Here is a 15,997-nt window from a genome sequence, read left to right as displayed (position 1 = left end):
CCCGCCCGCGCCATCGCTAGCGAGGCACAGCGCTCAGAGTGAGGCCAGTTCCGCCTCAATACGCGTCATGGCGGCGGGCACGTGAGCGGGCAGGGCGCTGCCGCAGCTGAGACGGAGCTGTAGCGCCGGGCGGGGATCGAGCCGCTCCTCTGGGCCCCGCAGCGCCCGGCACAAGCGTCCCGGTGAGTAGCGGGGCTCCCGTAGGCCCCTCTCCCTTCGTCAGCCTATAGCGGGTGCGGCGGTGGGGCTGGTACGGCGCGGGCCGGCTGCCGGAGCGTGCGGCCTGGCCGGCACTACGGCTGTGGGGGCGTTGGGGCGGTAAACAATAAGCGGAGCGTCTGAGGGGCGGGGGGTGGGAGCCAGGGCGCTGCCTGCTCTGACAGTGCACCTGGGAACGGGCACTGTGGGGTTGGGGGACACCCCAGGTAAACAACGAGCAGGTCGGGACAAGGAACTTCCTGGTGATGCCCTAAGGCCCGGGCTCTAGCAGGCGCTGTAAGAAGTTGATTCTTCAGCAGGCCTCCCGGGTTTCAGCTATGCTACACGGTGTTTTAGAACAGGGAATTTACAGCCCTAAAAAGGATCATAGGGGGTTTAGGTTGGAGGGGTTCTGAGGGTGTTTCCAGTCTAACACTGGCTGTAGGGTTAGAGTAGGGTGCTCAGGGCTTCACCCTATTAGATCCTGAAAACCTATAACCCATACCCTTTAGTGTAATGCATCCCCATCTCTTTAACACCTCCAATATAGTGACCTCAATGAATTGAGATACACCCGCGTAACAACTAGAAAGATCAACACAGCGGAATGGTGATACAGGAGACGTAATATCAAAGGGACCAGTGCAATGCAAAGTGTTACAAAGGAAAAGCATTCACCCACCTCTAAAGATTCAGGCCTGCAGGGAAAACTCCACAAGGAAGGAATCTCCAACCAGGTGTCCTTCCCTAGTGGCAGTCAGACCTTAAATGGGGTCTAAGAGAGGTGTGGCCAGGCTCCACCCCTTCCAGTCACACCTTCACCTGTGCTCCCAGGGCTGACTGGGTCTTTTCCCCAGGTACTCAGTCCGTGGTTCAGGCCATGACCCAACAGTTCCCATACAACCTGTAAATGACGTGGGAAATACTTAACCTTGCACAGGAGGTAAAAATTGTTTTGAGTAAAAAAGCATGCAGTAATATAGAACAAAGGTATAGCTTTTTTTGCTCTCATAGAAATAGTTGCCACGTAGAAAACAGGTGCTCCAAGAGAATGAAATTTTAAAACTAAGCGTATGGGTGGTGAAGGTTTAGAGTTTCAAATAGAAATAAGTATATTTAGCGTAATAATATATGGGACTTTTCAAATTATTTTAATTTGTGGACTGAGAAGCACCTCAGCTGTACGTGTTCTTACAGCTGCTCGTTTCTTTCCACGCTTCAGATTTGGTGTAAACGATATTACTGGAGGAAAATGACTCACTGGTTTCATCGCAACCCTTTGAAGGCTACAGCTCCTGTTCAGTTCAATTATTATGGGGTAGCAACCACTCCAGCTTCATCGAAGATTTGCAAGTAAGTGTGCTCGTAATCAACTTCAGCCTGTCTCTGTTTGGAGGATGTCGTTAAAAGTGATGGTTATTCTTCTAATTTGTTCCGAAGATAACTAGAAATGTGTGGGCTGAGAGACAATGAAATGCTGATTGCGCTGAATGCTTAGTTACAAAGAATGAATTATCCAGTTTTCAAGTTTCTTAGTGTATAGCGAGACCTATTGTAATAATACAGAGGCAAAAGACTAAACATTTCTTTGTCTTTCTGGTGACTGTGCATTCCTCTGCAAAAGGTTACTCTGTAAGTGAATAAGACATAAATGTTTCATTGTAGTCAGATATATAATGAAAAGAGACCACGCTTTATTTTGCAGATCTGTTCTTATCTCTTCATATGCTCACCCCATTCATACATTGATGAATGTTCCTGCTTGTTACTGCTCTTTCCTCTACCTGCACCTAACCTCGTGGTAGATAAATGAATATTCTTTTTAGTCTGTTATAAAATTTATAAATAACCATTAATTTATTTCCTGTTATTCATAGTTATCTGTTCATAACATATTGTGCTTTTAACAAAGAAAATCAACCCTATGTACCAGAGGTGAAAGGATTTCTGTGTTTATTATCATCTTCCTTTCAGAGTACCTTTCCTTATGTTAAGGTAGCCGAATTGAACACTGATTTTAACTTCCTTAGCCCAAAGAATGGTGGTAACGTAGGTGGATTCAACAGCATGCTCTTATGTAGAACTTCTTAGTTTTCTTCTTCTCTTCCCCATGCAGTGACTTGAGATTATCTCGAACACGACTTCTGGAGCTGTTCACAGACGTGAGCTGTAACCCAGAGATGATGAAGAATGCAACTGACTTGTACTTTTCGCTCTTGCAAGGTAGGAATGTGCAGAATGGCTAATAAATCAAGTATGTAGCTTAAGTTTTAATAATGCTTCTCTGAACATGTGTTGAACTAATCTTCTGTTAAACTCTGCACTTCTCAGGAAGGAGAGTATTTTTGTGGGTTCTGTGCTTAATGCCAGTCACAGACACTTGCTGGGCCTTTTGTGCAAGTTTCCGTGTCCTTTTTCATCCTCAGTAGAAAGCATTGGCTGTCTTATCCTCTTGCTCTTACCCTCATTGTGCTTCCTGTTAGAGGAGAAAGTGTCATTTCTTAAACCGGTGAGTTGCTCCTGAAGCATAAATTGAATCTATGGCTTAGTTAATAAGGGTCACTCTTCAGTGTAAACTCATGTCTTATCTAATACTAGGCAATAGAACTTGTTGCAGACTTATGCTTCTGCTCTTTGTCTTAGGTATATCCCTAGGTTCTTATTTTCAGTAGTTGGCACGTTTCCTTGAATCCCTCCTCCTGCCAATATTTCAATAACTCTCTCAGCAGTTTTTTGAGAACTCTCAGACAAGTTACTTAGAATCAGATTTGCAGGACTCAGATGATTGATGAAAACTCAGTTATTCTTCAGACTGCGGAAAGGGAAGCAGCTCAAGTTGGTGTAGTTCCCTCAGTCTCTTGAGCGGTGTAAGAAAGTAAGTCATTTTCTCTCTCCCTGTTGACCAGACAGCTTTTCCTGGACTTGACTTATCATTGTTACAGTAGCAGGGAGCAGCCATAAGCATCCTGTACCTAGCTGGGTCAAATTCCCAGCTAGTCATCATGTGGTACATGCAAGGCTTTTCTTGAGCTATGAAGGTTTGCAGTCCTACAAACTGAGCTAATGAAAGATGCCCTTGCCCACAGTATGAGATTGGACAAGATGATATTTTAAAGGTCTCCAACCCATATATTTCCTAATTCTGTAAGCTGGTAACCTGGTGTGCGAAGACTTTCTTCTGGTTGCCAGTTTGTGTTTTTCAAGTCTTACTCTCAAGATGCTGAAGAATAAAAGTCTCAGGAGGTATCACGTTTTGAGCAGGACAGTAATAAATATTCCTTTATCTGTGTTCTCACCAATTCTCGTTCCTTCGTTACTTCTTTCTGTTCTTTATTGAAATTGGCTGTCAGTACTGTTTTGTTTTTTGATTATTTTCTTTAGGTTTTATCCTTTCACTGGATGACTCTGCCCAAGAATGCAAATTGCGATATATTCAGAACTTCAAGTGGACAGACACATTACAGGGACACGTGCCATGGTGTGTATGCTTTTCTGATTGCATGTTATGCAGTTATTTCCTTTTTGTCCATTACAAATGTGCACATATGACAGCACAGATGAATTAAACTTTGAACATGTAACAGAATTATGAACATAAAGTAGTTTCCAACAGCGTGTTGCTTTGCATTTTTTCTTAATTGCCATGCTGTAATAGGTGTTCTGCAGCATCTGTTGGCTTTATGTAGAGGCATGGTAGTGCTTGTTAATGATGAAAGACCCCACAGTGCTTTAGTTTGTTTACAAATCTGCAGTTGGCTAATGCAGTGCAAAAAATGCAGTGCAGAGCTTCAGTATGAAAGCATAGTTTACTACAATTTAAAATTTTTTCATTTGGCACTGCTGTCTTCTAAATTTTTTTATTTAAGTTCAGATGATGATCAAGGACTGACTCTTGATCTTTTCTTCTGAAACTCCTAGTATATATATTCCTAGTGCAAACAAACAAAGCAGCTCTTTAAGTAGGAATGTAGATCTGGAGAGAACCCCCCTGGATTTTGGAAAGGGTCCAGAGGAGGGCCACAAAGATGATCAGGGAGCTGGAGCCTATGAGAATATGCTGAGGGAGTTGGGCTTGTTCAGCCTAGAGAAGAGAAGGTTGCAGGGTGACCTCATTGCAGCCTTTCAATACCTGAAGGGAACCTACACCCAGGAGGGGAGTAAACTCTTGGAAAGGGCTGACAATAGCAGGACATGGGGAAATGGTTTTAAGTTAAAAGAGGGAAGATTTAGGTTGGATGTTAGGGGGAAGTTCTTCACTAGGAGAGTGGTTAGGCCCTGGAACAGGCCTGCCAGGGAGGTTGTGGATGCCCCGTCCTTTGGAGGTGTTCAAGACCAGGTTGGACGGGGCCCTGGGCAACCTGATCTAGTAAAGGTGTATGTTTGGTGGCCCTGCCAGCGCAGGGGGGTTTTTGGAACTACATGATCCTTGAGGTCCCTTCCAACCCGGGTCGTTCTGTGATTCTGTGATCTCTTGATGTCATAGGCAATGAAGTTGTTTAGCCACGCTTACAAATCTGTCATGCTTTATTAAAAGTTGTGCTTTACTTCCTGAAAGCTTCCATTGCCCTTGAAAGATACTCTGCTGGTCAGGGTTTTGTCATGGATGTAAGCATTTGTTCTGGTGCCAGTATTATTCTCCCCACCATCACACCTTTCTTTTTAATGCTTACTGCCTAAACTGTATTGAATTTAGGATTGCAGGTTGCAATCTTTTCAAAGGCCATGTTGAGGGTGGTGAGACACTGGCACAGGTTTCCCAGAGAGGTTTTGAATGTCCCTTCCCTGGAGGAATTCAAGGCCAGGCTGGATGGGGCTGTGAGCAACCTGGTCTAGAGGGAGGTGACCCTGCCTACAGCAGGGCGTTGGAATGAGGTGGTCTTAAAGGTCCCAAACCATTCTGTGATTCTATGATTGTGTGTTTTTAGCTTTAGAAACTTCCTGTTAGTTGTGCATGCCAGTTGACTGCAGTTATATAAGTACTTGCAATAACGTTTACTGGAGAGAGATGTAATAGACTCTGACTTATTAACTTAGCAGTTACAACTTTTAAAGTAGACATTCCAGAGCAAGGCTTTCCACAAAATGTGCAATTAAAAAAAAAAAAAAAGAAAAATAAAAAATGTCAGCCACACCCAAAACTAAACAAATCTCAAGTTACTGCTTTAAAATAAAAGTTCCCAAGTGGTACTGGTAGGCATCCGAACATGGAAAGTTAAAATTATGAACTCTTAGAGGGAATAAGTAAAAACTGAAGTGTCTTCTAGGCTGTTCTGCAAGTAGAAATGTCTGAATTGGGAATTGTTGGTTTGTTGGAAAGCAATGGCTACCTCTGCTGAAAATGATCAGGAGAGAGTTTGTCAGAACAAAATGGAAAACATTACATTGTTTGAGGGGGTTATTCTTTTTATTTTTCTCTCTTTCTTTAGCGCCCAGCAGGATGCAGTGTTTGAACTGGTTTCCATGGGTTTTAATGTAGCACTGTGGTACACAAAATATGCATCAAGACTTGCTGGAAAAGAAGAGTAAGTGGTTTTTGGTTTTTTTTTCTTAGTAATTGTATTGCAGCAATATTCCAGAAGAATCAGCAGGTTCAGAATTTAGACTGCTGTTATGTATGTGCAGTGGAGACAAGAGGAGTTCAAGAAGATGAATACATCTTCATTCACGTGCTTTTAACATCAAAATGCTCTTCAGTCCTTTCTTTTGTTGATGAGCAAATAGTGTTAATACCATTAAGCCACGGTGTAGAGAAAGTGTAAATTTTGTGTAAGCCCTTCATCCTTCCTGCTCTAGATACCTAAGTACGAAGTTCAAGTTCTTAAAATCATAGTCTGCTGACTCGCAGCCCCACGGGTTTTTAATGCTTTGTCTTTTAACGTTAAGGCTCCCTTCTACTTAAAAGTTATAGGTTTCTTTTTCTTTTCTATTTGATTTTGTAATGTTTGAATGCTATACAGAGCTTTTTGGTATGAGAGCATCACAGCACTGGAGCAAGTTACATAGAGAAGCAGGGTGCTTTCCATGCCAGTTTCCAGATTCTGCTAGACAAAGCCATAACTGACCTAATCAGCTGTTGGCCATCGCCCTGTTCCAAAGCTGGAGGTGACACTAAATGACACTTAGGTTCTTCCCAACTAAAATGTCAGTGATTTGTTCTATATTTTGTCCTTTCTTAGCATAACAGAAGATGAAGCAAAAGATGTTCACAGAAGCCTGAAGATAGCAGCTGGGATTTTTAAGCATTTGAAGGTAGAACGACTGTTGTTGTTGTCTGTTCTTTGAGTACATTTTTGTCTTAGAAAAGTCTTTGCTTTTCTGACGAGGTTACAGAGTAAGCAAATACCTTGGACTGCCTGGATGATTCAGGGAAGAGAAGCATGTTAGTATATTTTGCTGTTGTTCAGTCCCTTCTTCTCAATGGAAGAATAGTCAGTCTGTCTACCCACTAGTATCTACAACAGTGCAGCCAGCTGGTTTGGGGCCTTCACTGAGTGTTCTGTTGTTCTAGGAATAAAAGATGTGCTTTGTATTGACAACAATGATATTGAGCCTAAACTGACTTAGAAGTTTGCTTTATACTCAGGAATGTCATATTCCAAAATTGATTACACCTGTAGAAAAAGGAAGAGATTTGGAAGCTCGACTTATAGATTCTTACATCATCCAGTGCCAAGCTGAAGCTCAAGAAGGTATCTTCAAATATATACTTCTTATTGGGGTGGGCTTTTAATGGAGCATGAGTTACAGTTATAGGCAGAAATGCCCCAAATCAGTTTGTTACTACAAGTTTAACTAATTTGGAAGAACCTATATGCAACATTGCTTCCCTCTTTTTCTCATCTTTCATGCGGTCTCCTCTGTGCTTGTCTAACATGAATTCCCTGTCCTTTTTCTTCAAAATATTTGCAGCTCACTGGTTAGTCTTTAGACTAACAGTTTTTCCAGCTTTCCCATTAACTCACAGCTGGTCTGCTCAAGAAACAGGCCATCTTCATCCTGTAGCTTGGACACAATATGTTTTCTGCTCATATAGGGGTTTTGAAATGCTAAATGCATCCACTAATGTGGAGTGATGTTTTCAATTAGACTTTATACGATAGTGTGGGATTTTTTTTTCAGTGACAATTGCTCGGGCTATTGAGCTGAAACACAATCCAGGCCTAATAGCTGCCCTTGCTTATGAGACGGCTAACTTCTACCAAAAAGCTGGTAAGTGTCTTGTTTTGTATCCTTAGTGACCTGGTGTGTGTGTGTTATTGCCAGCAGACATGCCTCAACCTCTTGTTAATAGCAAAATTAATGCTATTTCTCAGTGGATATGCTTTGCGTATTTGGTCTATTCAGTGCATTAATGGATTCAGGTAGTGCTGTAACAAATGCATTCTGAAAAGACCTTCTGTTTTTGGGGGAGTTTTTTTCTGTAGCCAGTGGTGGGGATATACTGGTGAGTGGAGAGAAGATGGAATGGTGAGACTATGCAGTAACAGCAAACAAATGGTTGATGGTCATTGATTTCCAGCTACTTTGTGGTTAGGATCTGTTGCTAAGTTTATGAATGTTGATCTTTGAGTGGAGTTGGGGGTATTTCCTTTTTAATGTTTTAAACTCTAGTTTTACATGCATATTTTCAGATCAAACATTATCCAGTTTGGATCCAACTTATGCAGGTAAATGGAGGAAGTACTTAAACTTGAAGTCCTGTTTCTATATGGCTTACGTAAGTACTTCGTTGATCTAACTCACAGTTTTTAGTGTTGTCTGTGGGCTGGATTGAGAGTGGGATTTACATATTGCCTCGACTTTATTTCCTTGCTGTGAAGAGACGCTCTGCAGTGTTGGTCACATTTGAAATGTTTCTGCTGAGCCTGGTGGAATTTCCTCAGTGTGGAGCTTATTGTGACCTTTGAAGCAAATCAGGTTGAGTGTAGTACTCATTTTCCATTATATGTATCAAAATCTGGTTCTAGGCATAATTCAGAGCTGCTCATGTTTTCTGAAAGTCCTGAAGGAAACTGCATCAAATGTTAAGTGCCATTCCAAGTGCTGTCCTCTTTGACGTGACTGTCTGGTATTATAGCAGCACTCGGGTCCTCATCTGCTCACTGTGCCGGTTACTTCCTGTAGCCTGTCATGGCCCATGATCTGGGTGTAGAGTTGGAATCAAAAGTTCTGAGTGTCTTCGTAAACTTCCTGGAGTTCCTGCTTACTCTGGGGTGGAGTTTAATACTGCATGCTGATACAGTGAAATCTGTACTAGACTGTATACTGCTACTTGTGGTTTGAAAGCCTTCATGAAGCTCCAGGATGCTCATGGCTAGATGTGAGACATCTTGCTTTAGACCCAGCTCAAGTGTTTGTGTTGAACTGTGTTGGTCAAAGTAAATGTACTTAGTCATTAGCGAGTGCTGCTTTGCCTTGCATTCCCAAATTGTCAGCTGTCTGCAGGGGATGGCAGCTTCAAAGGCAGCCAACTGATGTAAGGAAGGACAGAAGTGAATTGATTTGGGAAGTGCTTGGTGATGCTGATAACGATTTTGTCCTCTCTCATTAGGCGTACTGTTACCATGGGCAAACTTTATTGGCCAGTGATAAGTGTGGGGAAGCGATTAGATCTCTACAAGAATCGGAAAAATGTAAGTGTGACTGAGACTGGATCATAGGATCTGATGGCATGCCCCCTCTACTTTGCTATATTACGGGTGGTTTTGCTTCTTATAAACTTAAGCTTTTATCCTTTTCCTGGTTAAAATCTGGCACACGAATACAGAGTTACTGTTCATACTGTATGGTGTAGAGACAGGTGGCTTTTGCTTTTGTATCCCAGCGGCCTGTGCTGCTTAACTTTACCACATGTAAAAATGCTCAATAATCCAATTAAAAACTTTTAAAAATAGTAAAAGAAAAAACAAAAAAGTAGAGTTAGAGCAAACTGAATTGGATTATTTGTGGTAAAACAGATAGTGTGTTTTTTATTGTGCCTGCTGTTTAGAGATGAGTGCTTCTTTTCCAACTCCATATTAAGTATTGTTTATTTTTGAATGTCAGCTCAGCATGGATACCTTCGTTTCTATTCTTGTTCTCTACAGTGTTGCACAGTTTTCAAGCTTACTGTTGCATTTTGCCCCAAAAGTAAGAATATTTCCCTTCTCTCTACTCAAAAAACTGGTTTTCTTTTTCTGTTCTTAGTCATTTTTTGGATGCAGTAAATCTTGGCTGGAAGTGCTGCCTTTTAGTTTATTTTTGTTTCTGAGAAGTAAGAAGACTGAAGAGAGTCTGTTGTCTCTTAGAGCTCAAACAGTGTAGATCAGAACTGTCACTTAACAGACTTGTTTAATTGATTTTTATTACATTTCTTTCTTGCACAGTTTTTGCTAAGGCTGAGGCATTGTGCAAAGAATATGGAGAAACCAAAGGGCCTGGGACTACTGCCAAACCTTCTGGACATCTCTTCTTTAGGAAATTAGGAAGTTTGATTAAGAACACACTTGAAAAATGCCAGAGAGAGAATGGATTCATGTAAGTAATTTGGGATTGGTACAAGACTCTGTATGGCCTGTTAATATCTTATCTGCTGGTTTTTTTTTGCTGTTGTTTTTCAGGGTGAGGTAGTAAATGTTATTTTCCAATTCTTACACTGTAATAGAGCGTAACATGTAGTTTACAGAATTACAGGTTTTTTTCTCTCTTACTGGACTTGTATGTGTCTGTGCTACCACTTTCTCTGTGTAGGTTGGACTGACATAGTGGAGAGGTTAAGCTGCTTCCTTCCTTTGTGCCACAGCTACTTTGTTCCTTTGTCTTCTACACTGGAGAAAGTCGTGCAGCAGTTGCTGTGTTGCTTTAGTACCCTTTTCCCTTGTGATGGATTCTAGTAGAAGAGAACAGAGGGAAAATTGACAAGACTGGTGGCTGATTCTGATTTACTAGTGGGAAGATGAAGCAGTCCTGTCTTCCATGAAGAATATACTTAAGATATTAGGAGCTTTACAAGTCTAATTAATACTACCAATAAGACTGTCAGCTCATGCTCCTTCCAAGAAAGAGTTTGGTAGTGGTTTAAAATAGCAAGATTAGTTTGGCTTTAGAATTCTCTTGGCGACTTCTTTCTCCTTTTCTCGGCTTTTATAAACGTAGTGTTCTGCAGTAGGATTATTCCCCTTTTTACAGAATTTGAGAACCAGTGTGGTGGGGGAATTGACTAAATGAAAAGACTGTCAAGTATGCCAAACTGAACTGCAAATAGGAAAGGAAACTAGAGAATCAGGAGGCTGTTGGGGGTGATATGCCTGCCACAGAGCTCTGTCACAGCACAGGAACTAAGGTAGTATAGTAATAGTCAGTTTTCATCTATTGTTAGTTTGCCAAGGGGAGTTTTATACCCTCGTTCAGGCTTTGCTTTGTATCAAGTCTTTGTAAGTGTTGCTGCTAATATGCAGTCTGGCGCATTAAGGTTGGTCTTGTAATAGTGGAGGAAAAAGAGCTGCCCCCTTCATTTTTCTTGGGTAATGTTTTCAGATATATGTATATATATATTTAAGATTTTTCTGGACAAAAGGTATTCTTCTCATTGAGGTACTGGGAATGATGGGTGCCAAGCAGGAAAGAACACACCTGGCTCTTAGGGTTGAACAGTACCAAGAAGGAACTACTTATGTTGCAGATCTTGCTGATAGGATGCATGCTGGATGGTGCCTTCATGAAACGGAATGAGTGTAGTGCTGTGAAAACCTGGATTGTGTTTCTTTAGAATTGCAAATGAAGCTTCCAGAGACAGAGTGTTGTTTTCAATTTGTTACTGTATTCTACCACAGCTATTTTCAGAAGGTGCCCACAGAGGCTCCCCAGCTGGAACTGAAAGCAAACTATGGCTTAGTAGAGCCTGTTCCTTTTGAATTTCCTGCCTTGAATGCACACTGGACTCCTGAAGCGCTTGCTGCATTTGATCTCACTAAGAGACCAAAGGATGACACTGTAAGATAATCTTATATATCTTTCTTTCCTGTTAGCGTTATTCTGTCTATAATGAGTAACTATTTTAGTCTTGTATAATGTTTCTCACATCAGTAGGAAGAGATTTTGATGCGCAGCTACCTCCTGAGCTCACGTTTCCCCTGTGCAAGGAAACAAGTTGGTTAATCCCTCTGCCACACTATCAGCTACTGGAGAATAGGGGTTATATTTTTCTAAATCCTGAATAAGAAGAAATTCTTGAATGCATATAAGACACTGAGATGACATGGGCCAGAATGCTATGGAAAGATCCTCTTAAGAAAATGTATTATTGAAAGATGCTGAAATAGTCAGCGTTTGCCTTTTTTCCCTTGCCTTTGCTCGAAGTCTTTAGCCTTGAAAAGAGGGAGAGCTGTTAGATGGGGATATGTAAGTTAGAGCTGCTTGAATGCTGTGGAGGCCCAGTGGTTTGTACTTGTGGTATTTAATTTCTTTTTTTCTTGTTCTCAGGCTAAACCAAAACCAGATGAAGAAGTAAAGCCTCTGAAGGAGCCAGATATAAAGCCTCAAAAAGACAGTGGATGCCAGATTTCTTAAGTGCCATAGGTGCTTTGAATTCATGTTAAAACTGTATTAATTGGACTCCAGGGCTTTTATTCCCAATCTCCCTTTTTCTGGTGGTTCTTTTTTAATTTAGAAGACTATGATAGCTTACTTTTGTTAGTATGCATCTATCTAGCTTAAGGATGTGACACATTTCTAGCAGTTTATTTATATCTGACTTATTTTGGTTTTGGTGGGGTATCATAGAATGAATGAGCTTAAATGTTCCTATTGTGCCTCTAGAGAGTTTCTTTTTGTGGGTTTCTACCCACAAGTAGCAAAGGAAATATCACGATTGTAATGCTCGAGGATTTTCCATTAAAATATATGCTATTTAACATCACGTTCTGCAAATGGAAGTTTGCATGAGAGGTTATATTTATTCGGGTTTGTCATACAGGCTTAGCATCTCGACATGATATAATTCACTTAATTGCAGTGAGTGAAGAAAGTGTAGGTTGGTATCCGGTTTTATTTCACAGGACTTGGAAAATCTTAAGTTTTGCATAATTGGAGCACAATGTATATTCTTCTGAAACTATGAGCCTCTGTTCTTTCCTCTCTAGATTAAGGTTCTTGTATAAGATTTGTGGTGAGGCACTTTAGCTTGTCTGTCCTTAAATTAAAATCCTCTACTAGCACATTGTATGTGGAAGTAATGCAGCAAGTAATAAGGAAATACTTTAAAGTGATGCATTGCAACAACATTCATTCATAGCTTTTGGAATTTTAAAGTGCTGGTAACTGTGAAAGTGGCAGATATTTGAAGTCTCCTGACACTACAAAAGCTCAGTTTGAATACATGAAGTTGTAATGCATAAGGCAGTAGAATGGTAACTAAGATGCTGTGTTTCTGTCTAAGTAATGTCTAAAAGAAGCTGTTAGGGTAACAGGTGAGATTAGATAAATTGCTGAAAGAACAGCTGTGAGACCAAGCTCTAGATTTCCTTTATGCTATTTGAAAACTGCTATATCTCAGCTTCTGCAGTAGTGCACTGAAATCAGCTCCTTTTGAAGAGATCTCACTGAAACCGAGCTCAGTCAAGACTGAGAAAGTATTTTGCAGAACTTGCTTTTTCTGTATTTGCCTACTGTGGAAAATGTGAAAGCATTCTTTAGTACTGAGCACTCAACACCACCCATGTCAACAAAACTGTAACTTTCCAATTTGTTGTAGTGGGGGGAGGGGGAGGGGAATACAGTGCATGTATTGAAGTGAGAGCCTTGCAGTCTCTAGATACTGGTTACTGCATTTAACTGCTACCTGAGAAGGAAATTAAGCTTGAGAATGTTCCCGTTTCAGGAAGACATGATGGCATGTGCAATTCACGTGACGTATGCTGTAAAAATGTTCTTTGCATTGTACTGTCTGGATTGGTTCTCTTTCCACTGTGGTGTAATTCAGTATTTTATTTCCAACATTCCATTGGACCAGTGTAACTTATTTAGTTTATAGGGCTGGAGCATAGGCCTGTGGAACTACAACCTTGTGACGAGGTTAATATGAGCCTCAAGACTCTTCCCAAGGTACTGGACCAAAGTGCAGAATTCACTGCTGTAAAAGACAAAGAGGATCTAATACTGGCTGTCGTGGTGAATCAAATGCAGAACTTGCACCTTCCATTGACGGATTTTTCTTTCAGCCAAGTCTGTACACAAAAATATGCATAAAATCAACTGAGCTGCTTCTTTGGAAGAAGTTTCTATTCTTTAAGGGCTTATGTGGGTAGAGATAATAACTATCAAGAAGAATTTTATGTCCAAAATAGGTCTGTTCTCTTCCGATGCTGTAGAAATAATTGGAGTATATTTTATGCAGAGTTATTCAGATCTGTTTGTAACTGATTGGCTGAGGTTTCTAGATGTCTTGTATTGTTTAAAAACAAACAAAGTTTGGCAGAAAAGATTTTTAGTCCTTCTACAAAGCTTATTACAGCTGTAGTCATCTGCATTTTCCTAGCCCGCTCCCTCTAAGGATCAAGATGCTGTAAACTCCATTTCAGAACAGCGAATTTTTGTAGTTGCTCATTGCTCTGGAGAAGTCTGTGTGTATCAATATTGACGTGTCCCAGCCCAGTCAATTTTCTTTTTAGACAGACTGCATTCCAGTTTTCCTTCTCCCCTCCCTCTCCATCTGCTACGCTCTGTGGCACAGGCTTACCTTGGTCTGCTATTGCACATGTAGATGCCAGGACTCATTTCCAGTGAGCCTTTGACCATGGGTGTATTTCAGTGTATAAATATCTTAAAATGAACAAGTCATGACTAAATCATGACTAAATCATTCCCAAACAAATGCTTAGGGAAGATTATTTTAAGGCCTTGTAATTCTTAATTCTTTGGACTTTTTCTTCAACCAAGTGGTTTGTTTGATTCGAGTTCACTGTAAATAGTTCAGGGCATAACCAAGTGGGTTGTGTCAGATTATGGCATTACTTAAGCCGAGCCGTGTAGCTTCTTCTGCCATAGCTGTTTTGGTAAATATGATGTAGTAGCTTAAAAATAGACTAATGGAACAAACTAATTCACTTAACATGTGTTGCTTTTCAAGACAAGCTTTGTTTACTTGTAGTTAAAATCCTATGGTGAACATTGGATAGTTTTGCCCAAGAATAAGGAACTGGAAACTGCTTAGTGTAAGAAGTATAGAGTGTGGTCAGTCAGTGAGCAGTTCTCTTTGGTTTTGTTGGATGGTGGCAAGAATTACTGTAAATAATATATAGATTGCCTGTTGAATGTGCTCAAGAATATAGGTGAATTGACTGAGAGTTTCAGGAAATTTAGAAGCCTAGCAGCTGTGTTCTTTCAATTATGATTTCTTTTTGTAATTTTTAAGAGTGAGGTATTTTAAAGGATGACTTTTTAATACTCTTTTGCTGTAAGAGCCTGTTTATGTGGCCGCTCTCTGGTTTAGAAGCTCTGCTGGGTAAACCTTCAAATGATGTTGGTGTAAATAGTCTTTATAAACTTGCACTCTATCTGAGATAGGACAAAACTGCAACTGAATAAAATACTGGGTGCTGGGCCCTCTACTTCATCCTTTTAGAATGTATTGGTTGTCTTTAATCTTCTACAAATCAAACTGCTAAGCTACTTGTAAGCTCTATATTTAAATACCTCTAATACACTTCTTCCACGTTTCTGGGTTGAGAGTAATCTCCACCCATCATGTGAGACTCCTAAAACTGAAGGACTGCATTTGGCCCTCAGATGCTGATGCCCACCTCCAACTGAATTCAATAGAGGAGTTTTGCCTGTCAGCCCAGGGGTGATATTTGATCACCTGATGGTTCAGCATGATTAAGTAGTGTGTCTGTAATGATGGTGCTGGTTCATAGTATAAGCAAGAGAACAGATACCTGTATCTGTGTAGGGTATAGTCACCTTTGCACTTTAGAATTTCTGATCTTGCAATTTTATCACAATACCATATGACTGTAAATATTCTTTCCTGTCCTTTTAGTTTGGTTGCACTGATTTCACTGCTGTGTTGATACGATTTCTATGAGAAACGTTACTAAAATGTATTTTTAACTGTCTGTGTATAAAATAAACTCATGAAGCTTATCTCTGCCTTCAGTATTCAGGGAACACAAGAGGAGGCAATAACCCCTCTATGTTCCATGTGAATTCAGAGAAGTTGAAAGTTTCTCTGTACTGGCTGAGGGCTGATACGTTACACCTTATCAGTGCACCTACTGTCTAACTCCTGTCTAGCCTGAAGCTCCAACAGTAACGTTAACTCCTGTTCATGTGTATTACTTATCCCTTTAAAAATAAACTAAAAGTCCATTTTTAAGAGTCACTGTGTTGTCACAGCAGTAGCAGCTGGTGTTGTCACATACTTCTCATAGCGGATATTTGTCTCTAGATTTAGTGTGCAAAATGTAGGTTTTTCTACAGTGGCTGAATTTATTCAAGTCTTTTTCCGCTGGTAATGCTCTGAAGATGAACAAATGTCACCTGGCAGCTGAGGGACCCCTGGATCAGCTCTTTGCGTAGGAAGGCCTGCCTCCTTTGGTGCCTGGGCCCTAATGGATTTCAGTCTGTAGGAAGCAAGTCTGTGCTGTGATCAAACCTCAGTCAAACCAGTTCTGATGAGACCAAACCCAACAGCCTTATTCTATGAAGGCAGTCACCATGAGGTCTTCAGCTTTGTGGTATGTAACCTCAAGTTTCAGAATATTTAAACAGTGTGATCATGTTTTCTTTCACCATTCAGAAAACTAAACATAGTAGCAAGAAA

At 40.7% G+C, this 15,997-nt stretch overlaps 1 protein-coding gene across 1 annotated transcript; it reads left to right on the top strand.

The window, feature by feature from the left end:
* Nucleotides 1-17: 17 nt before the first annotated feature.
* BROX (BRO1 domain and CAAX motif containing) lies at nt 18-15,556 on the top strand. The gene is made up of 13 exons (XM_015857184.2): nt 18-182; nt 1,421-1,551; nt 2,315-2,421; nt 3,580-3,676; nt 5,625-5,720; nt 6,375-6,447; nt 6,782-6,887; nt 7,318-7,407; nt 7,830-7,915; nt 8,750-8,831; nt 9,564-9,714; nt 11,010-11,169; nt 11,659-15,556. The coding sequence occupies exons 2-13, from the start codon at nt 1,451-1,453 to the stop codon at nt 11,743-11,745; spliced, it is 1,236 nt and encodes a 411-aa protein (XP_015712670.1). The 5' UTR covers nt 18-182; nt 1,421-1,450; the 3' UTR covers nt 11,746-15,556.
* The last annotated feature ends 441 nt before the right edge of the window (nt 15,557-15,997 follow it).

This window comes from Coturnix japonica, chromosome 3, assembly GCF_001577835.2.
Source record: "Coturnix japonica isolate 7356 chromosome 3, Coturnix japonica 2.1, whole genome shotgun sequence".
In the NCBI taxonomy this organism is placed as follows: Eukaryota; Metazoa; Chordata; class Aves; order Galliformes; family Phasianidae; genus Coturnix; species Coturnix japonica.
Note: the sequence above shows the minus strand (reverse complement) of the source record. Positions and strands in the feature narration are given on the sequence as shown.